Source organism: Bos grunniens, chromosome 5 (genome assembly GCF_055505025.1).
Source record: "Bos grunniens cultivar Pamir isolate PY7600 chromosome 5, Bosgru_T2T1.0, whole genome shotgun sequence".
NCBI lineage: Eukaryota > Metazoa > Chordata > Mammalia > Artiodactyla > Bovidae > Bos > Bos grunniens.
Window position 1 is genome coordinate 57,294,159 of NC_141169.1, and position 22,702 is coordinate 57,316,860.

Consider the following 22,702-nt stretch of genomic DNA (forward strand, 5'->3'; position numbering starts at 1 on the left):
GTGTCAAGTTCTGCTCCCCTCCAGGAAGGACAGGCTGCCCCAAACAGGCCTGCGCTGCCACGGTGCAGTGGGATACTGTGAAATCCTTCATTTGGTGGCGCAGCTGGAAGGAGGGTCCACAATGAACTTTCAGAGGGTGGTCCACCGGGAGCCCAACCCTCTAGTACTTGTTCTTCATTCAAACAGGCTTTGTTAAGCACCTTTCCTATGAACCAGAAGCCTGTGTGTTGGGGCGGGGGTGGGAGGGAGCAGCGGAGACACAGCCGTGTGCAGAACAACAGCCTCTGCCTTCAGGAAGCTCACTGCCTAGCTGCTGCTGCTGCTGCTAAGTTGCTTCAGTCGTGTCCGACTCTGTGCGATCCCATAGACGGCAGCCCACTAGGCTCCTCTGTCCCTGGGATTCTCCAGGCAAGAACACTGGAGTGGGGTGCCATTGCCTTCTCCGTACTGCCTAGCGGAGGAGACAAATAGTTAAAGTGGCAATCCTACAACTGTTTCTGAAACTACACCAGCAGACGTTTTGAGAGTAAACTTTTGGGACTGTGAGATGTAGAACAGGGGAGGCGATTTAAGCTTAGCCTTGGGATAGCGTTTTTCATTTCTCCAGGTACTAGGGCGAGGAGGGAGTGGTCCAGCACTTACAGGATCAGTGCTTCAAAAAAAGCCAGGCTTGGGTGGTGGTGGCCGTGAGGGCTGGAAACGTCCTGGCAAATGCCCGCGAGGGCCCGGTGGCGGCGGGCCCCAGGGGCTCGCGGGGGTCAGAAGTGGGGCCGGGGGTCCCCGGGTGGCGCAGTGGCTTCGGCCAGCCTGCTTCGCTCCCGGCCCCACCGTGTGGGGGCGCTGCCTCCTCCCTGGCGGCTGGGGGCGCTGCGGCCGAGCGGCGGGGGGCGCTGCCTCCTCCGGGACGGCGGGGGGCGCTGCGGGCCGGGCGGTGGGGGCGGCCCGGGCCGGCGCGGCGAGCGGCGCGGCGGATGGAGAGTCTGGCCGCGGCCGGCGGCGCCGCCTCCTCGTCGGGCCGGGCACGGCGGGCCGGGGCCTTTGTGTGAGGCGGCGGCGGCGATGGTGCTCGGGCCCCGCGGAGCCGGGTAAGCGCGGCCAGGCCGAGGGCTGCCCTGGCCGAGGCCCGACCCTCGTCCCGGCCTTTCTCTCGCTCTCGCTGGGCTCCCTCCCGCCCGCTACCCTCGGCCGGATCCATCCTCCCCCGCCGCGCGCCGACCCCCGCCGGCCCCGCCGCCGATCCCTTCGACCCCCGGCCGGCCCAGCGCCCCGCCGCCACCCCCTTGCCCCCGCCCGAGGTCGCCCTGAGGAATTCCCGGCTGTTTGGGGGAAGGGAGCGAGGTGCTTGATGCCCCCTAGATGGAGTGCCCCAGCCGGATCCAACGCCCTTCCTCCCGAATTCGACCCTCCAGAAGGGAGACCGTGGCGCCGCGCGGTTGTTGGGGTCCCTTCTCAGAAGTTCCGAATCCGTCCCCTCCCACTGCCGCTCGTGCTTCCCGGTGCCCCGACCTGCTGACCGTTGGTGTGTGGCCACCAGGGCCCCGGAGATCCTTCGCTGGTACCCAACAAAGCTCAGAGGCTTCCCGGGCCCCAGAAAAAGTTGGGAGTTAGTCCAGTGTGGTGAGGTGGAGGAAGGGGGCTGTGTTGCATAGGGCGAGTCATGAGGCTGAAGGAGAGGGCAACGAGTTTGGCTTTTTTCTGGCCTGCAGGACTCAAAAAGTGGGGGGAAAATGGTACCGAGCAAGCCTTTAGGAGTTACCTGTGTAAATTGGATAGCTTCTTATCCCAAACCCTATCCCAAGGCATCAGGTAAATCTCTCAGTTCTGGTCAACATAAGCATAGCTCCTGAAAAGGGTGGGGAAAAAAAGACCCAAAGAGTATTTAGGTAATTCTAAATACCATAGTTGTGTTCGTCTTAACTTTACTTCTCTGACGTCACCCACAAGCTACAGAGAGTATGATAGAGCACTATCTGAATGGCCCTGGGCTAGGAGGCAGGTAGCTTAGATAGGGAAAGATGGGAACTCAAGAATAAGCAAGTGGTTTATTTTAGGGCCTGAAAGAACACAGCCGTGAGAGGAAAGGAAAGGATAAAGCATCTTTTCCCCAGTAGCTAATGGAGCTTGATAATTGTGTTCAAGTATGTGTATGGCATTTGGCCTAGTAAGGGAAGAGAATATACTCAGTGAGATTGGAAAGCTTGTATTCAGGAAGAAATTAGGAAATTAATATGAGAAAAGTTTGAACCATTTGCTCTGGTAATGAAATATAAGAAGGTATCAAGAGACTACTTTGGCTTTAAATCACTAGCTTCTGTCCAGTCAGGCTTGTCTTAGAGAACAGTTTATCAGATTTTTTTCAATATTTTTGGATTTTTTTGTGATCACTCTGTCTTGGGGGATGTGCAGGGAGATGTCTTGGGGGATGTGCAGGGAGAAAGGTCACTGTCCCATCACTTCTGCTGTCATTGTCCCCTCCAGCAGAATGGAGCAAGTGTATGTCCATTCACGCTTGCTCTCTACCTGGGGCTATTGTCCCGCAGAGCTCTTCACCTACAAGGATGTGTTTGGCCATCCACCTTATCCTTTTGCTATCCGCAGATTAACTGTGCTGATAAGGAGGCAACTTCACAGGAGCTGCTAAGATGGGCATGAGGATCAAACTGCAAAGCACCAACCACCCCAACAACCTGCTGAAAGAACTCAACAAGTGCCGGCTCTCGGAGACCATGTGCGATGTCACCATCGTGGTGGGGAGCCGTTCCTTCCCGGCCCACAAAGCTGTGCTGGCCTGTGCGGCTGGCTATTTCCAGAACCTCTTCCTCAACACTGGGCTTGATGCTGCCAGGACCTATGTGGTGGACTTTATCACTCCTGCCAACTTCGAGAAGATTCTAAGCTTTGTCTACACGTCAGAACTCTTCACGGACCTGATCAACGTCGGAGTCATCTACGAGGTAGCAGAGCGTCTGGGTATGGACGATCTCCTCCGGGCCTGTCACTCCACCTTTCCTGACCTGGAGAGCACTGCCGTGGCCAAGCCCCTGACCAGCACCAGTGAGAACCACTCTGGTACCCCGAGTTGTAGCTCAGTAGAACCCCCCCATCCCCTTGGAGAACTCCGGGGGAGCGGGGAGCACTTTGGTCCTGATAGAAACTATGCGTTACCTAGTGATGCTGGAGGAAACTATAAAGAGGAGGAGAGAAATGTTACCAGTGACACTAACCATAGCCTGCAGCCGCTGCCACCAAAGACAGAAGACCACGATGCCCCTGCTCCGTTCACATCTGTCCCCAGCGTGGTGACCCAGCCAGTCCTGGGCACTGTCAGCACGGGCATCCAAACCAGCACCAGCTCCTGCCAGCCATACAAAGTCCAGAGCAATGGAGACTTCAGTAAGAACAGCTTCTTCACTCCTGACAGTGCAGTAGACATTACCACTGGGACCAACTCCTGTCTGAGCAACAGCGACCATTCCAAAGACCCAAGCTTTGGGCAGATGGATGAGCTCCAGTTGGAGGACCTGGGGGATGATGACTTGCAGTTTGAAGACCCCACTGAGGAGATTGGCACAGCTGAGGAGGTGATTGAATTGAGTGATGACAGTGAGGATGAGCTAACTTTTGGAGAGAGTGAAAACCGAGAGAATAAGGCCATGCCCTGCCAGGTATGCAAGAAGGTTCTAGAGCCCAACATTCAACTGATCCGACAACATGCTCGGGACCACGTGGACCTGCTGACTGGCAACTGCAAGGTCTGTGAGACCCATTTCCAGGACCGGAACTCCCGGGTCACCCATGTTCTCTCCCACATCGGTATTTTCCTCTTCTCCTGCGACATGTGTGAAACTAAGTTCTTTACCCAGTGGCAACTGACCCTCCACCGACGGGATGGAATATTTGAGAACAACATCATCGTCCACCCCAACGACCCCTTGCCTGGGAAGCTGGGTCTCTTTGCAGGGGCGGTCTCTGCAGAGCTGAAATGTGCTGCCTGTGGGAAGGCATTGGCCAAAGATTTCCATGTGGTCCGGGGCCATATCCTTGACCATCTGAACCTGAAGGGCCAGGCCTGCAGCGTCTGTGACCAGCGCCACCTCAACCTCTGCAGCCTCATGTGGCACACACTTTCCCACCTTGGCATCTCTGTCTTCTCTTGCTCTGTGTGTGCAAACAGCTTTGTGGACTGGCATCTCCTGGAGAAGCACATGGCTGTGCACCAAAGCCTGGAAGATGCCCTCTTCCGCTGTCACTTGTGCAGCCAGAGCTTCAAGTCAGAGGCTGCCTATCGCTACCATGTCAGCCAGCACAAGTGCAACAGTGGCCTTGACACACGGCCTGGTTTTGGACTCCAGAACCCAGCTCTCCAGAAGCGGAAGCTGCCGGCAGAGGAGTTCCTGAGTGAGGAACTGGCGCTGCAGGGCCAACCCGGGAACAGCAAGTATAGCTGCAAGGTGTGCGGCAAAAGGTTTGCCCACACGAGTGAGTTTAACTACCACCGGCGGATCCACACGGGCGAGAAGCCGTACCAGTGTAAGGTGTGCCACAAGTTCTTCCGAGGCCGCTCGACCATCAAGTGCCACCTGAAGACGCACTCGGGGGCTCTCATGTATCGCTGCACGGTCTGTGGCCACTACAGCTCTACCCTTAACCTCATGAGCAAGCACGTCGGTGTGCACAAAGGCAGCCTCCCACCCGACTTCACCATCGAGCAAACCTTCATGTACATTATTCATTCCAAAGAAGCGGAGAAGAACCCGGACAGCTGACTGGGTCCCAGCAGAGCCAAGGGGAACTCCCAGGCGGCAGCCAGGACATTGGTTTTCTAATGGCTGTTGGTCCTGCCCCAGCTGAAGTTACAGTTTTGCCTTGCTAGGAATTCTGTTCTGTCCTGTGTTTAAAGAAGACAAAAGAATACATAGCACACGAACACTAACTGTTTCTGAGAAGCAGCGGCCCTGTCATGTTTACCTCCTTACCTGTTCTTGTCCATGGAGGGCTGTGTCTTTGATTCTTTGGAGGCTGGTTTTGGGATCTCATCAGGCAGTTGGTGTCAGCTAGATTCCCTTCCCCAGCCTCTTGAGTTTTAGTTTACTGATAGGTTTTATGCTGCTAAGAATCCAACCAACAGCCTCACTGAACAGAGGAGGTGGAGAGAGGTTTTCACTGTGGGTATTACTGCCGGATCTCCAACCAGGACAGCCAGCCAGGAGAGATTTTGGGAATGTGGTCATTCAGAAAAGACAAGGCAGCTCACCCTTGGGTGCTGGTCCCATCCCTTAGCAGGGACAAGCTGTCAGGGATGAGGGGCCTGCTTGTTCCAGGGCTCTAATCTGCTGATTGGACAGTAAAATCTCTTGGCAGCTGGATCCAAACCGGGGACAAAGCTTTCTGTTTAGGTCTGAAAGCTTTGGGATGAATCGTTGCCAGCTGCAAGAGGTGTCCTGCAGTGCTGCTGAAAGCAGCAGCCTGGGATGGACAGGAAGGGAGATTTCTCTTTTCCCCTCAATTCCAAAGAAATGTGATATTACGGAGTGGTGGCCCAGGATGTCAGGCCTTCCCTGTGGGCAAAAAAGACAGGGAGCCACTTTGATGTAGTCATCAATCATCTGGCCTCCCTCGACCCTGAGTTTCCTGGTGGAAGGGTGGGGATGTCTCTGAAGCAGCAGCCTTAATTTGCATCCAGTCTCCCACCTAGAAGTGTTTTTGGCCTATAGTGTAGATGTGAAGACCCCATGAGGTGGAGGGGTGGACTGTGAGCCCTTCAGGATTAAAGGGACCTGAGTAGCTGGATGTACATTCTGTCTGTCCCGGTCAGGTAACCTGTTGTTTACTTTGTGCTAACTGGGCCAGAGTTTTGGCAGCTCACCTTTGACCTGCTGGATTTATCCTGATCTGTCATTGTATGGCCACCAGAGGGCGCTGTTGACCAACAGCTGGTTCAAGCCCTCTCCAGGTGACTGGGTAAACCCCAGTCGGGGTTGCTGGTTGACTCTGTTCTTAGTTGCCTTTTGAGGGGATCTTGCCCAAAGAAGGCTTGAGGGAGAGAGCCCTCGGATCTCGCATCTCACAAGGTGGCACCTCCAAAACCCATACTACCTCACCTGCTCAGGCGAGCTCTGGGGGTCCCTGGCCTTGGCCCTGCCCCTGCCCCTCGTGGGACTCAGCAGCACCCCGGGCTGTTTTACAAGCAAGTAGTTTTAATTAACTCACAAAGCCTTTTTGGACATTAATATTTATTTATTTTTGTTTTTGTATACATATTACCCAGCATCTCTGTTGGCTAAGAGACTTCAGGAAAATGAGCTTCTCCCCAGCAAGTAGCCATATTCCAGGGGACAGTCCTGGCCAGATATTTGGGGAACAGGGGCTTGAACTAGGGGAGAACAGATCAAGCCTTTAAATAAGCAAATGCTTTTCTCTCCAGATAAGTGTCTTGCAGAATAAACCCAGGGAGCCCTTTAGGGAATGGATATAAATTCTAGAAAGTTGAGGCTTGTTAAATCCCTGGACCTTTTATCCCCTTTCCATCCTGTGGTTGAGTAGGTTGGGGACTGGGTTGAGGGGATAAGATCACACGAAGGCCCTGTTTGCATATTTTCTCATTCTTCCTGAAGTTGGGAAGTTATAGTAACACATACAAGTAAACCAAAGCCCTGGGGCCCTTTTGGACTTGCCCCCGGATCTCCCCCCAGCCCTAACTTATAATAAAGCCTTGGAGTTTTGTGTGCAAAGCTGTCCAGTGAGGTGACCATTACTTGAAGGGACTTGTCAAGTGGCCAGCTTTCACTATCAGAATCCAATGAGTTAAATGTTCCCTTGGGATATTCTTGTTAGAAAGCAGTGCTGAGACTTTTCATCCCTGACTGCTTCCTTTCTTCCCATTAGTCGTTTAAGAAGCGAAGTGTGTAAAAGACCACAGTCAACTATCTTCTCAGTTTTTCAAGCCTGAGTGCTTTTTCTCCCAGATTGTGGGTGAGGACTGAGTTTTGAATGGCCAGATTTGAGAGTGGGGCTACTCCCGAGAAGCCAGCTGGGTAGCTGAGAATGGATCAGTATGCTGGAGAAACCCTTTTCCTTAACAGAGGGTTATCACTGATGCTGGGTAGTCTGTATACTTAACCTGAAACTGTGAAGTTTTCCCTTTTTGCCAGTAAACCAAAAAGCAAATCCTTGAAACTTTACCCCTAACACTAAATAAAAGACTGCACCCCCTGATCCTCCTGAGGCCAAGTGGTTGACCAGGGTGGCTTGGTTGGCTGCAGTCAGACATGTAGCAGGGTCAGTAGCTCATGAGGCTCATTGACCAAACACTGTCCCCCACGTGTCCCCCATATTCGCACCTCAACCCTTCCTCTGTTTGGAGTCATGTTTGCTTCCTCTGCCACCAGCCACTCTTTTCTGCACTCTTTTACTTGAAACACTATATTGTGGCAAAGGGCACTCTTAAGATATCTGGTGGAAGGTATTAATTTTATTCTGAATTTAAAATATTTTCAATTGTCTGTTCATTGGGTTGTGTTGCCCTCTGCCCTGGAGCCCAGTTTAGCACTGTCTTCTGCTGTATTATTCCAAGGTTCGTTCTGTTTGATCCTTGAATGTCTTTTCTTTTTCATCCCCCACCTTTTTTTCTTGTTCAGTACTCAGGACTGGCTACATAATTTATAGAGCCCTTTGTTTAGAAACTATTAAGAATTTTGTGGCAACTAGAGCATTAAAGCAAACACAAGGCCATTCTCATCTTTTTTCCTAAGGGAAAGGGTGATACTCAATGTTCTTGTGTTAGTCGTTCAGTCGTTCTGACTCTTTGCAACCCCGTGGACTGTTGCCTGCCAGGCTCCTCTGTCCATGAAATTCTCCAGGCAAGGATACTGGGTTGGGTAGCCATTCCCTTCTCAAGGGGATCTTCTCGACCCAGGGATCCAACCCAGGTCTCCTGCATTGCAGGCAGATTCTTTACCATCTGAGCCACCAGGGAAGCCCCTGTTATTCTAATGGCACACTGTAAACAGCTGCTTGTGGCCAGAGGAAGGGATCAGTATCGTGGCACTCCTCTGCCCATCCATGACTCACTGACACTACAGGACCTGCCAGGAAGCTCTGCTGTACCCTGGTGTTTGGTCCTAAAGTTTCAGACTCCATGGAGTCTCTAGTTCATGGCTAGTTGGGAAGAAAGGAGGTGGGGATGGGAGTCAAGAAATAGGTAAAAATTCTTTTTGACATTCTTCTAGTCTATGAGTACCCTTTTGTCTCTAGGAAACCTCTGAGTTTAATGATCTTTTCCCCAGTCAGGTTTTGCTGCTGGTGAATATTCCTCTTCTGACCATCTGCTGTGCCCTATCACCCTCCGACCCCCAGACTATTCAACTTTGGAAGTGAATTTACACTTCTTCATATACGGACATGATTTTGTTGGCATGGAAGTGGGCTGTGTGCAGAAATCTGCCCATCTGGGAATCCTCGTGTGTCCTTTTCCCTAAATCCTGCACTGAACGAATCAGGAAGCAGGGCACACAGCGTTTGTTTCAATGTGCTTACTCATGGTAAACGTCATATCAGAATGAAAATGGAACTTTTACTTTGGATGTTTTCTTTAACACCCTTCCCCTGTCCAGTCCACCCTCCCCTCCCACCTCTATTAGCTACATCTCTTATGAAACTGAGAAGAGTTGTTGACATTTAACTCCTTCCATTAAATTAATAAGTACTGACCTCCTAATATTTAAGTGTTTACTATCTATTGCTGTAAAGTTTTGTATATTTTGTAAACTTCTTTTCTCAAATAGTAGATGTCTAAAATCGTTGTACATCTGATTCTTTTATATTCCATTGTTCAGCACAAAGTGTGGTTTTTATTTAGAATAAAAAAAAGGAAATTTGAAACGGTAGTTCTTTTCCTATTTACTGTGGTCTGCTCATCCCTCACAGTTCAGAGTATCTGGGCCATCACCCTCTCAGTAGCAATATTCTGCTCAGCGGATGCCAGAGTTCTTTCAGGTAGCACATTTCCTTTCCTGTAGCTGGAATTCCCCGGGGTTGACTTGATCTGTTTTTAGTGGAAAATTAACTCAATGACCTAACCTTTTCAGAGGGACCATCTCTAAGGGGAATCTTTTATTGGCCCAGAGAGAGCAGTGGGACTCTACTAATGTCTGGTTGGACCAGAGGGTTGGTCACAAATTGTCTTGCTGGTGCCATTCAACATGACATGGTGTGTCGGAATGGAGAGAGGCAAATTCAGAGAGGGGGCAGAGGTTTGGCCTAATTTCATGAGGTTGGTAACCAACATTCCCCTACAGAGAGGAGACAGACCTGGAGTTAGGATGTGACATGGTCCCCTTGGTCTCAGGGCACACGGATTGGACCTGGCCCCCATCAGTGCTCAGCAAACACAGAGCTGGGGGCCTTGCTGCCATCAGCCCCTTGCTTGCTTCTCAGGCCCTAAGGAAGTACCTGTGCTATCAGAGTGATCACTGGTTGCCAAAGTGGAGTCTGTGAGAAAAGAAGATGTTGGGAAAGTGGCCTCAGGTAGCCTAGAATGTAACAGAGATGTAGATCTGGGTTTCCTCGAGGGAACTTCTGGAGCCTGATTTGGGAGTGGCAGTGATAAGGGCATTGGATCTGGGCTGGGTTTTTATGTGGGCACAGGGGAGGAAAGTCTTTATAATACATTCTCTGCATTGTTAGGTTCCTGGACTCCCCTAGTTGAAAAAGGCTCCAGCTCTGTACTACTGAGCAGCAGTTTGTAGCATGCTGCTGCTAAGTCGCTTCAGTCGTGTCCGACTCTGCGACCCCAGAGACGGCAGCCCACGAGGCTCCCCCGTCCCTGGGATTCTCCAGGCAAGAACACTGGAGTGGGTGGCTATTTCCGTCTCCAATGCATGAAAGTGAAAAGTGAAAGTGAAGTCGCTCAGTCATGTCTGACTCTTCGTGACCCCATGGACTGCAGCCTACCAGGCTCCTCCGTCCATGGGATTTTCCAGGCAAGAGTACTGGAGTGGGGTGCCATTGCCTTCTCCTTGTAGCATGCTGCTATTGCTAAGTCACTTCAGTCGTGTCCGACTCTGTGTGACCCAATGGACAGCAGCCCATGAGGCTCCCCCGTCCCTGGGATTCTCCAGGCAAGAACACTGCAGTGGGTTGCCATTTCCTTCTCCAATGCATGAAAGTGAAAAGTGAAAGTGAAGTTGCTCAGTCATGTCTGACTCTTAGCAACCCCATGGACTGAAGCCTACCAGGCTTCTCCATCCATGGGATTTTCCAGGCAAGAGTACTGGAGTGGGGTGCCATTGCCTTCTTGTAGCATGAAGACCCTTTAAATAAAAAGACCCTTTTTCAGGTTTGAGTCCAGTGAGCAGAGGGAGTTAAACGGACTTCCCTTGGTGCTCCTGACAAATGGGTTCATACAGTTCTAGAGCACATGTTTAATGCATCTGGTGAATCTGTTTAATGCATCTCAGATTTCCAAGAGCAGAGGGGGAGGCCCTCCAGGTCAGTGAGTAGCTATTCCAAATTAAACATTCCAGACATAACTGAGCACTTGAGCAGGACAGAAGGTCTCAGTGATTGTGTCCACAAGCCCCTCAATTCTCCACAGGCAGGATGCAGAGGCGGAGGGCTCAGGACTGGTGGGCTGGGGCCTGCTCTGAGGCGTTACTTCAGTCAAAGCGCTTCGTGGACAAGGTCCTAGTTTCCCAAACTGGTATATAGAGTCCTTTCCAGAAGACCTCCGTGTTTGCAAGGGGACTTCTGTTCCTGTCTATAGGACAAGTGTGAATAGAAGTTGCTGGACAGGAAAATTAAGAGGAGACTTGGCCAGGAAGAAAGAAGTCTGAGGGTGAAAACTGACTTAGGAGACACCAGGCCTCTGCCCTGTGACAGAACTGGAAGATTTCCACTTCCCACTCTCTGCAGGGGCAGGACTGAGGGACAGACCACCTGTGAGTGCCTGCTGCTACCCATCCTGAAGTCTGTTCCCAGAATGGTTGTCCCTTGATATTTTCCTGGGATCCAGAGAGAAAGGGAGGGACTGGGGGCAGAAGTCTGGAAACGTGCTAGACCCAGAGCTGGGGGCAGAGGGGCTATGAGCAGCATGGACTTCGGGACAGCTCCTCTGCTTGTGGGGGGAGGGGGATCAGGATGGGCAAGGAGGAGAGTGTCAGCAAGCCCTTTCCTGAATGGTGGGGGAGGAGAGTCCTCCCAGCTAAAGGGTGCCTGTCTCGGACCTCGGCCTCACCCGCCCCTGCTGTCCCCACCCGCTCCATTTATCATCGCATTGAGGATGCACTGCTGGGAAACAGCCTGCTGAGGCCTCCTGGCTCCTTGGCCTCTGGCCTCTTGTCCCTGCAGCCTGCATGATGTGCTGGGAGGTCAACAAGCGCAAACACAAAAGGAAAGTTGTGTGCGGTTCCTGTGGAGCTCACTCTTTCCGGCCGGGGTGGTTTTTGCTGAGCATCTCTTTGGCCTCAGCTCCATTCCCAAACCCAGCTTGCAGTGCAGACTTGTTCAGAGATTCAGAGTCGTGTCTGTCTCTATTCTTTATTTCACCTTTTCCCCTGCATCTTCGGCGCAAGGATGGTTTCAAATAGTACAACGCCAAGGATCTGCTCTCTTCCCCTGCCTGCCTCCCTCCCCGCCTCCCTCCCCATCCCCACCTCAATATTTGAAGACATACTCAATATTGGCCATGAGTACTCTAACCCTCTCCCATGCCACCCCACCTCCTCAGATCTCTCACCTACTTCCAGCTTTCTACTTCACTGGTGGAGGACACTGGACTCTTCCTCAGCTGGCTACAAGAGACTGAGGAGCGGAGGTGGGTAGGGTATTTGCTGCCTGGAAGTTCAGGCTTGGGTGCTGGTGGGGGCCAGCTGCAGGGGGCTGGGTACCCTCCTTGGTGATGATGATGGAATGCTGGGTGGAGGAGGAGGAGGAGGTGGAGGCATGTCTGCCCTCCCTGACCTGGACCTTGGGAAGGTAATGGACCACGGCGTTGAGGAGCCGGCCCCGGAAGCTCGGGCTGAGGAAGTTATAAAGGATGGGGTTGACAACACAGTGGAGCATGGAGAAGCAGTCAATGATGTCGTAGAAGAAGTAGAGCAGGTGGGCCAGGTAGCAGTGGAGGGAGATGTGGGTGCCGTGAAGTGTGAGCAGCAGCAGGGTCAGGTGGTAGGGCAGCCAGCAGATGACAAAGACGGCTATGTAGGCACACACCAGCAGGCAGTGGCGCCGGCCCTCGGGCTGTCCTGTCTGCCGGAGCCGGCGGGCTGTCAGCACATTGAAGACGGCAATGAGGGGCAAGGGCAGCAGGAAGCCCAGGACAGTGGTGGACAGGGCCACCACCGTGGCCCATGTGCTGTATGTTTCAAAAGGCGCCATGAAGAGGCACATGGGCTCAAAGCTGTCCACCAGCCGGATGTGGACCACCTCAGGCAGCGGGATGAGGGCCGAGAGGACCCAGACCCCGGCACACACGGCCCTGCGCCCTCGGTGCTGGTGGCGCTGCCAGGAGGTAGAGGCGTTGGTGAGGGTGACGTAGCGGTCCACGCTGAGGCACACTAGGAAGAAGATGCTGCTGTACATGTTGGCATAGTAGAAATAGTGAGTGAAGCGGCAGGAGAAGCTGCCCCAGAGCCAGGTGTAGTCCAGCGTGGCCTCCAGCATCCACACTGGCAGAGACAGGATGATGCCCAGGTCGGCGATGGCCATATTGAGGACGTAGAGACGCAGCAGCCCCGCACGGGCCGAGCCCCGCCAGTTGACGCAGATCACCAGGAGGTTCTCCACCAGCCCGACCACAAAGATGGCCAGGTAGAGCACGAAGAGGGCTACGCGCTTGGTGTTCTCGTTGAGCTCCATGTGGCACTCGGGCAGGGTGTGGTTGAAGAAGTGGAGCAGCTCCGTCCAGTTGTAGATCTCTCCCACGTCTCTGGTGGGCGCCACGCTGGGCCCTGCGGTGGCCGACATGAGGACTGGCAAGTGCCTAATGGGGAGAAGGGAGGGCTGGAGGAGCAAGGGAGCCTCGAAGGCAGCCTTGTGTCCCCAAGGTCACAGGCCACGGGGGCCAGGAGGTTTTGGGGAAAGATCCTGAGTCTGAAGAGGAAGAAAGGGAAGTGTAACATTCGAACTATGAATAAATAGCACACAACTCACTGCCAGCTTTGACCCACGAACAGAAATATTCTGTTAAGGGGTCTCCGTGGTGGGAGAAGCCAGAGTCCAACTGCTTTCTTCCCGGTGACCAGTCCCCCTAGGTGGGTTCCATCTCCGCTTCTCTCCTGGAGCTTCACTGCTTGGCCCTTTTGTGCAGGCCTTCCTTAGGGGCTTCTGCTTTGTCTTGCTATTTAGGCCTTGCGTGTGGGACACACATACACACACACACACACACGCACACACCCCTCCGCTTCATCCCTGGGGACATCTGTGGATCATGCAGGAAAACCAATCACCTCCAGACCCCACGCCCTGCTTCCCTGAGAGAGGGAGACCCTCACCTGAGATTTCCTGTCGAGAGCACCTCTGGTTGGGGAGGGCCGGTGGGTCTGGACCGTTGGGGAGCGGCAGGGAGGCTGAAGGGACTGTGGCTGTGGAGCTGGCTCTGCTGCAGACTTCAGGGCCGCCCTTCTCATCCGGGAAGCAGTATCACTGGCTGAGGCTCTGTGGGAGAGGGTCGGGGTTTTTCCTGCCTTCTCCCAATCCAGTTAGAGGGGAAGTCACAGCAAAAGTTCCAGTGTGGTGGTGACAGGGAGGAGTCAGGCTGCAAACATTAAAATCCAGACTCCTGTGGCTGGGTGAACTTACCTCTTTAAGCCTCAGTGCTCTCCTCTGCAAAATGGGACAACAATCATATCTCTTAATAAGGGTGCTTGTGAGAATTAAACGAGCCATCAAAGTGACATGCTAAAGCTTTATATATGTATATATTTTCCACTGATAAACTGGATTGGAATCCCACTCTCCCCTGTCTTGACTCCTACTGAAATAGAACTGGATGGGGGTAGGAGGGCTAAAATAAATCTGAAAATTATTCAGATATAATCACTCTGGCCCTTCTGCTGAATGGCCACCCTGCCATTCCTCCAGCCTTCATTCTGTGATCTGAGGTGAGATTCTGGAGAGAGAGAGGTAAGACTGAATGGGGAGGGGACTGTGCTGAGCTTCAGGGAGACTCCTGGATGGGGAGGGGGAGGTGAACAGCATTCTCCAGCCCTCAAGCTCCATACTGCTCCAGCCAAGTATGGAGGAGAGAGAGAGAAGACAGACAGACACCAGGCTGCTTCCAAGCCGAGAGGAAGGCTCGGAACCCCGGATGTGTGTTCTTGGTGAGCATCTTGTGTCAGCTGAGCTTTTTCATCTCAGTTAGTCATTTGATCCCCCAGGAAGCCCTGTGGGGAGGGAGGGTGGGCTTCCTTATCCAGAGATGTTGCCTGTCTCACACAAGCCACACAGCAGCATCCAAGTGAGAGCAGAGCCACCTGGAGCTGGGCCCATGCTTTGTGTGGCCAGGGGTGTGTTGGCTGGAGGGGATTGGACATACATAAATTAATAGAGGTGAAATCCCTATGACAATATTAATATTTTAAAGTTTACAATTCTGTGGCATTTAGTATTCACATTGTTGTGCAACTATACCTCTATATTATACCTCTATAATTCCAAAATATTTTCGTCACCCCAGCAGAAAATTTTGTCACATCCGTTAAGCCTGCACTCTCAAGTCTGCTCTCTCTTCAGTACTGGCAACCACTGTTCTGCTTTCTGTCTCTCTGGTTTTATGTATTGTGCCCAGCGGCTCAGTCATTTCCAACTCTTTGTGACCCCATGGTCTGTAGCCCACCGGGCTCCTCTGTCCATGGAATTTTCCAGGCAAGTATACTGGAGTGGGTTGCCATTTCCTCCTGCAGGGGATCTTCCCGACCCAGTGATCAAACCCATATCTCTTGCATCTCCTGCATTGTCAGGTGGATTCTTTACTACTAGCACCACCTGGCAAGCCATTTATGTATTAAAGATAATTAATATCAGTTGAATCATACAATGTGAGACCTTTGTGTCTTTTCTTTTTCACTTAGCATAATATTAAAAGATTTAAAAAATTGAACTATGGGTGATTTCCAGGGTTATGTTAGTTTCTGGTATATAGCAAAGTGATTCAGTTATATATATATTCTTTTTTTTTGGACCATGCTGCACAGAGAATCTTAGTTCCCCAACCAGGGATCCAGCCCATTCCCCCTGCAGTGGAAGCATGGAGTCATAACCAATGGATCACCAGTGGTTATATAGTTTATTATAGGGTATTGAATATAGTTCCTATGCTATACAGTAAGACCTTATTGCTTATCTATTTTACACATGGTAGTTTGTATCTGCTAATCCCAAACTCCTAATTTATCCCCCCCACCACCTTTCCCCTTTGGTAACCATAAGTTTGTTTTCTATGTCCGTGAGTGTTTCTGTTTTGTAAATAAGTTTATTTGTATCATATTTTAGATTCCAATCTAAGTGATGTCATATGGTGTTTGTCTTTCTCTGACTTCACTTATGATAATCTCTAGATTTATCCGTGTTGCTGCAAATGGCATTGTTTCCTTCTTTTTTATGTTTGACTAGTATTCCACATTTTCTTTATCCATTTATCTGTTGATGGACATTTAGGTTGCTTCCATGTCTTGGCTATTGTAAATAGTGCCATTATGAACATTTGAGTGGATGCATCTTTTTTGAAAGAATTTCCTCTGGATATGCCTAGGAGGGAATCATATGGCAATTCTAATTTTAGTTTTTTAGGGAACCTTCATACTGTTTTCTGTAGTGGCTGCACTAATTTACTTTCCCACCAACAGTGTAGAAGGGTTCCTTTTTTCCACATCCTCTCCACAATTCATTATTTGTAGACTTTTAAAAAACAGCCATTCTGACTGCTGTGAGGTGATACCTCATTGTAGATTTGATTTGCGTTTCTCTGATGATTAGCAATGTTGAGCATCTTTTCCTGTTCCTATCAACCATTGTATGCCTTCTTTGGAGAAATGTCTAAGTCTTATGCTCATTTTTTGATTTTTTTGTTATTGAGTTATACGAGCTGTTTGCATATTTTGGAAATTAAGCCCTGTTAGTTGCATCATTGGCAAAAATAATTTCTCCCATTCAGTAGGTTGTCTTTTCATTTTTTTATGGCTTCTTTTTCTGTGCAAAACTTGTAAGTTTGATTAGGTTCCATTTGTTTATTTTTATTTCTATTCTATTTCTATTCTATTTTTATTTCTATATTTATTGGAGACTGACCTAAGAAAACATTGCTATAATTTATGTCAGAAACTGTTTTGCCTATGTTCTCTTCTAAGAATTTTATGATGTCATGTCTTATATTTGTCTTTAAGCCATCTTGAGTTTTGTATGTGCATATGTGTGTGTATGGTGTGAGGGAGTGTTCTAACTTTATCGATTTACATCACTTAGCATAACATTTTTGAGATTCATCTGTGTTGTAGCTTGTATCTATACTTCATTTCCGTTTATGGCTAAGTAATATTCCATTGTGTGGATATAGTGCATTTTGTTTATCCATTCAAAGAGTGTTTTTTTTTTTAAGTCTGCTAATTGACCTTTTTAATTGTGGTAAAATAAGCATAACATCAAATTTACGATTGTGGCTATTTTAAAGTATATAGTTCAGTAGCATTAAGTACATTCACATGCACTTTTTAAAATTCTTTTTTAACTTTTAATTGGAAGATAATTGCTTTACAGTGTTGTGTTGGTTTCTGCTATACGATAATGTGACCACAATGTGACAATGCAATCATCACCACCATAAATATACATATGTCTCCTCCCTCTTGAACCTGCCTCCCACCCCCTACCTCATCCCACCCCTCTAGGTTGGCACAGAGCAGCAGGTTGAGCTCCCTGTGTCATACAGCAACTTCTGCTTGGCTACTATTTTACATACGGTGATGGATATGTTTCAAGGCTACTCTCTCAATCCGTCTCACCCTCTCCTCCCCGCTACCCCTGGCTGTGCCCAGAAGTCCATTCTCTGTGTCTGCATCTCTATTCCTGCCCTGAAAATAGGTTCATCAGTACCATTTTTTTTAGATTTCATACATATACATTAATATACAATATTTATTTTTCTCTTTCTGACTTATTTCACTCTGTATAACAGGCTATAGGTTCATTCACCTCACTAGAACTGACTCAAATTCATTCCTTTTTATGGCTAAGTAATACTTCTTTATCCATTCATTGCTGATGGACATCTCAGTTGCTTCCCTGTCCTGGCTACTGTAAATAATGCTGCAATGAACTCTGGGGTGCATGTATCTTTTTGAATTATGGTTTTCTCAGTATATGTCGAGTAGTAGGAATTATGGCTTTCTCAGTATACGCCCAATAATGGGATTTTAGTGTCTGACTCTTTGTGACCCCATGGACTGCAGCCCACCAGGCTCCTCTGTCCATGGAATTTTCCAGGCAAGAATTTTGGAGTGGGTTGCCATTTCCTCCTCTAGGGGATCTTCCTGACCCAGGGATTGAACTCACATCTCCTGCGTCTCTTGCATTGGCAGGCAGATTCTTTACCACTGTTGGGTCATATAGTAGTTTTATTCCTAGTTTTAAATATAACCTCCATACCATCCTTCATAGTGGCCACATCAGTTTGCATTCCCACCAACAGTGCAAGAGGGTTCCCTTTTCTCCACATCCTCTCCAACATTTATTGTTTGTAGGTTTTTTGATGATGGTTTTCTGACCAGTGTGAGGTGATACCTCATTGTAGTTTTGATTTGCATTTCTCTAATAATGAGTGATGTTGACCATTTTTTCATGTGTTTATTGGCCATCTGTACATTCACATGTACTTAATGCCATTGTCACCACCAGCCATCTCCATGGAAAAGGATATTTTACATATTTCAGTTTTCTTAAAGCTTTCTCTACTCATGACACTTCTGACACCAAATGTGTAGAGTTTCCCCCCAACACCAACCAGTTTTCCAACTCTCCAGACATCAACTACGTATTCTGTAATTCAATTCTGACACCAACCACCTGGAGTTAATGTCAGACTCCACAGTATTCTTGCCTGGAGAATCCCATGGACGGAGGAATCTGGTAGGCTACAGTCATGGGGTCGCAAACAGTCGGACACGACTGAGCAACTTCACTTCACTTCACTACAGGTTTAAGGGCTCACAAGATTGTCTTTACTTCAGTTGCAAGCAATGGGTTCCTCTAGGTACCCACACTTCTATCCAACGTGACTACAAAGTTGGGGGTTCCCACAATCCCCTCCTGCCAGTTTTCATAAGTTGGTAGAATGACTCACAAAACTCAGGAAAACATTTACTTATGTTCACTGTTTTATAGTAAAGGCTATAAATGAAGAGCCAGAAAAAGAGGTACATAGGGTGAGGTCTGTCTCCAAGGAGTTTAAATACACCACCCTCCTGGCACATGGATGTGTTGTTCACCAAACTGGAAGCTCTCTGAACCCCATAGTTTAGGAATTTTTATGGAGGCATCGTCACATAGACATGATTGATTATTAATTTAGCCTCCCAACACCATTCTTCTCTCCAGAGGATAATAGGAGTGAGGCTGAAAGTTCTAAGCTTCTAATCAAGGCTTGGACTTTCTGGTGGGCACCCCCATCCCGAAGCCATTCAGGAGCTGGCCAGGAGTCACCTCATTAGAACAAAGACATTCCTATCACCCAGGAATTTCCAAGGAATCTGGGAAATCTGTGTAAGATGCTCTCATCACTCAGAAAATTACAAAGGTTTTAGGAGCTCTGTGTGAGGAACTGGAGGCAGAGACAAAAATATATATTTCTTTTTTTTTAATTTCAGAGTTTTATTGTATTGCACTAAAGGAACAGCTGGATGGTTATACAATGTTCTCTCTCATTCAGTTTTGAAAATCTAAAGTACTTGTAAATTCTTAAGAATACCTTTATCACCAGATTATAACATTAAGTATAGTAACTAATTTCTTAATAAGTAAAGTCTCACAAATTAAAACACATTTAAAATAGCTTTAAATACATTCTTCACAAGTAAGTCAGCATATATTTTTGTATCATGTTCACTTATGCTTAAGAATTAAAGCAAGTATATTACATTGGTGGAAATATGAGAAAATCTCTCATTCATGCAACATACAGGGACAGTATTTCAAGTCCAAGAGGAAAAAAATCCCACTCATTATTTTTTTAATGCATCCATATATAATCACCTACATGATAGATAAGGAAACCCATGAAGTTTCCCACAGGTCAGATACATATTTTCAGTTCATCAGAACTGATATCTACATGAGCTGATATCTACAGCTAATTTACAATTAAATGGTATTTCAATAAAACCAAAATGAGTCCTATAAGCGCCTATAAACAAAAGCTTCCAATGGACTAAGGACAGTCAATAATTAATGCAATTATTCAAGGGATTATGGCTGTTCCTTAAGGAGTGCAAGTTCCAACCTGTCAACATCAGAGGCATCAGATCAGATCAGTCGCTCAATCGTGTCCGACTCTTTGCGACCCCATGAATCGCAGCACGCCAGGCCTCCCTGTCCATCACCAACTCCCGGAGTTCACTGAGACTCACATCCATTGAGTCAGTGATGCCATCCAGCCATCTCATGCTCTGTCGTCCCCTTCTCCTCCTGCCCCCAATCCCTCCCAGCATCAGAGTCTTTTCCAATGAGTCAACTCTTCGCATGAGGTGGCCAAAGTACTGGAGTTTCAGCTTTAGCATCATTCCTTCCAAAGAAATCCCAGAGGCATCATTTTATATTAATTTATATGTAATTCCATTTAAATTCTTTATCCAAGTATAACATATGAAAACAGTCTTTCCAAAAGCAAAAAAATGTGGAAACATTTAAAAACTAAGAAATCATTTTTTAAAGTAACTGATCAGATTCCATAGGCCACTCTTGGAAATAGGATCTTGCTGGATAGAATCCATTCGTTGGTGGCTTTTTGCATGCACTTAACTGGACCAATTCTTCTGAGTGTTGTTCTAAGAGCTCACCAAAACATAGATCATGCCATATAGGTAGTAAAAAAAAAAAAGGCTAGAAGATAAAAAGCTAATTTGCACCATCCTTTTTTCTGACAATATGCTAGAATATCTGCATTCATGATGGTTGTAGGATCATAGAGTCCTGGTCCACTCATCACTGGTCTACTCATATACTTCCAAATATGATATGCCAAGAGGGGCATATTGACACCCAGTGTAAACCACTCTGCTACATAAAGAAACAAGACACAGAAGAAAGCATGAAAAAAAAAAAAAAGAATGTAAGCATGGCTAAGGTAGTCTGGAAGGACAAAAGGATTCAGGGTATTACACTGGTCTATAGGATTCTTGTAATCAGTCTTCAACTCATCCAATGCTATAAACAAATGGCGAAGAAGATGAACGTGGAGGTGAGCAGCAGCGCCAGCCAGCATATAGCAGAAGGCCTCGAAAGTGAATGCAGTGGCCTGGGAGAAGGGAGCAGCGCTTTGCCAGCGGAAAAAGGCCGCGCAAGGCCCTCTGAGTAAAACCATTTACTTCCTGAGGCCACATCCTATATCTCCACTGCCGTTGCCTCCGCCGCCCCCAAAATATATATTTCTTACTGTGTTACACCTCCACTCACATATCAGATCACTCCCAGGTCCAGAAATCTGTCACGATGAGCTGTGACGATGTAAAATGTGGCGTTCAGGGGGCTTCCCTGGTGCTCAGTGGTAAAGAATTCGCCTGCCGCTAATGCAGGAAACATGGATTGGATCACTGGTCTCTCAAGATCCCACATGCCGTGGAGCAACTAAGCCCATGCACCACAACTATTGAGCCTGTGCTCTAGAGCCCAGGAACCACAACTACTGGATCCCGGGTGCCCTAGACCCCAGGCTCTGCAACAAGACCAGCCACCGCAGTGAGAAGTCTGTGCACCGCAATTGGAGAGTAGGTCTCGCTCTCTGCAACTAGAGAAAAGCCAGAGAAGGAACGAAGACCCAGCACAGCCAAAAATAAATAAATAAATAAGTACGTTCTCTCCATCATGTCCGACTCTTTGTGACCCCATAGACTGTATAGCCCTCCAGGCTCCTCTGTCCATGGAATTTTCCAAGCAAGAGAACTGGAACGGATTGCTATTTCCTACTCCAGGAGATCTTCCCGATTCAGGGATGGAACCTGAGTCTCTGTGTCTCCTGCGTTAGCAACTGGATTCTTTACCACTGGCACCACCTGGGAAGCAATAAGTAAATAATTTTTTAAAAGGCAGAGAGGAAGAAAATGATTTTAAAAACAGATAAAGTGTGATGTGTGATGTGTGTGTGTGTGTGTGTGTGTGTGTGTGTGTGTGTGTGTTGCCATGTCGTGAGGCTTGTGGGATCTTTGTTTCCTGACCAGGGACCAAAACCCAGGCTCTGGCAGTGAAAGTGCCCAGTTCTAACCACTGAACTGCCAGGGAAGTCCCTAAAATGAGGTTTACTTTTATTTTCCAGACAGTTCTACTCTCTCTGTTTAGGATCTCAGTTTCTATCCTATGGGCTACCTCTTTTCAGTAAGGAACCTTCTGAGAATTTTCACTTCCTTCTTCGGTGCCTTTGACCCACACAGATGGAGGCTCCAGTGGACTGCAGACCCTCCAGAAAGACCTTTAGTTTTGGCTTCTGTTCCCTCCACGTGGACCACACATTCTGATCTGTGATCATTTCCTTTCCTCTCAAGATTGTCTTATAGTGGCTTGCTCCCAGGTCTCTGAATCTTCTGTCAAGGACCTCTTCCGTCCCACATGGAGACATCACTCCTTGGTTCCTCACCTCCACCTGCTCCCCAGTCCCCTCCCCCACCCCATCACCCAACTGTGTTAATTTCAGCAAGAGGAAATGCTGGTGGTTCCTTCTGGCAGAGGCCCAGAAGGAAAGCTGCTCCCTCAGGAAGGAATAAGTGATAGCTCGGCAGTTTTCTTGTGGGTGTTTTTCTTAGGAGGGAGGAGGTAGGCAGCTGGAAAGGGAGACTGGAAGGGAGGGGGAAAGGGAGGGGCAGGAGCCCAGGCTTCTTGCCAAGCTGGGCAGGAGGAGGGGGCGGCAAACAGCTTTGCTCCAAGCAATAAGAGCAGCAGCAGCCAAACAATTCCTGGAAATTTACTCTTTCCTCTCTCTCCTCCCAACCTCCCCTCTCCTCCCCCCCCTTTTTTTTTCAAAAATATATAGACAAGACATTGTAATCAACAATCAGAAAGGAAGGAAGGTACCAGGAAGGAGTTATTGGGAGGCACAGATAAAGGCAAGCAGCTTCCCAGGGTGGGGAGGGGGCCAGGGGCTTGTGTCTGGACATTGGAGAAAGGGGCAAGTGTGAGCTGTCCCAGGAATTGCCCTGCTTGCCCGGCCTGTGTGGCCAAGGACCCTACTTCATGTGCAAGGGCAGGTGGATTGTGGACAGGTTAAGGCAGAGGAGTTTGGCAACAACTGCACTTCCTTCCCCAAGCTGAGCTTCCTGAAGGTCACTGAGTGCAGAAGCCAAGTCTAAGCTTGGAATTGCTCTGCCTGCCTGCAGTGGCTTCCCCTTGTCAGATCAGGGGCTCCTCAGGCTCCCCAGTGATGGATACAGTCCGGCGACGGGATCCTGGCTCTGTTCAGTTCTTCTTGCTCTCTCACGCATTCTGGAGACGGTAGAGAGAATCCTAGCTT

The 22,702-nt window shown here is 48.9% G+C and overlaps 2 protein-coding genes and 1 pseudogene across 4 annotated transcripts; 1 reads left to right on the plus strand and 2 right to left on the minus strand.

Moving 5' to 3' along the window:
• The first annotated feature begins 926 nt into the window (after positions 1–926).
• On the plus strand, positions 927–8,880 carry ZBTB39 (zinc finger and BTB domain containing 39). Of its 3 annotated transcripts, none has more exons than XM_086400470.1 (2): positions 927–1,085; positions 2,599–8,880. In XM_086400470.1, the coding sequence occupies exon 2, from the start codon at positions 2,643–2,645 to the stop codon at positions 4,764–4,766; it is 2,124 nt and encodes a 707-aa protein (XP_086256596.1). In that variant the 5' UTR covers positions 927–1,085; positions 2,599–2,642; the 3' UTR covers positions 4,767–8,880. The 3 variants fall into 3 exon arrangements, with proteins under 3 accessions (XP_086256596.1, XP_086256598.1, XP_086256597.1); XM_086400472.1 differs by lacking the exon at positions 927–1,085 and adding an exon at positions 1,094–1,519; XM_086400471.1 differs by lacking the exon at positions 927–1,085 and adding an exon at positions 1,430–1,555.
• Positions 8,881–11,521: 2,641 nt separating this feature from the next.
• ACKR5 (atypical chemokine receptor 5) lies at positions 11,522–13,647 on the minus strand. The gene is made up of 2 exons (XM_086403933.1): positions 13,491–13,647; positions 11,522–12,979 (listed from the first exon to the last, which is right to left on the minus strand). Exon 2 carries the CDS (start codon positions 12,961–12,963, stop codon positions 11,782–11,784), a length of 1,182 nt encoding a protein of 393 aa, XP_086260059.1. The 5' UTR covers positions 12,964–12,979; positions 13,491–13,647; the 3' UTR covers positions 11,522–11,781.
• A 6,267-nt stretch (positions 13,648–19,914) lies between these two features.
• Positions 19,915–20,566, minus strand: LOC147372016 (protein cornichon homolog 1 pseudogene; annotated as a pseudogene).
• Positions 20,567–22,702: the final 2,136 nt, after the last annotated feature.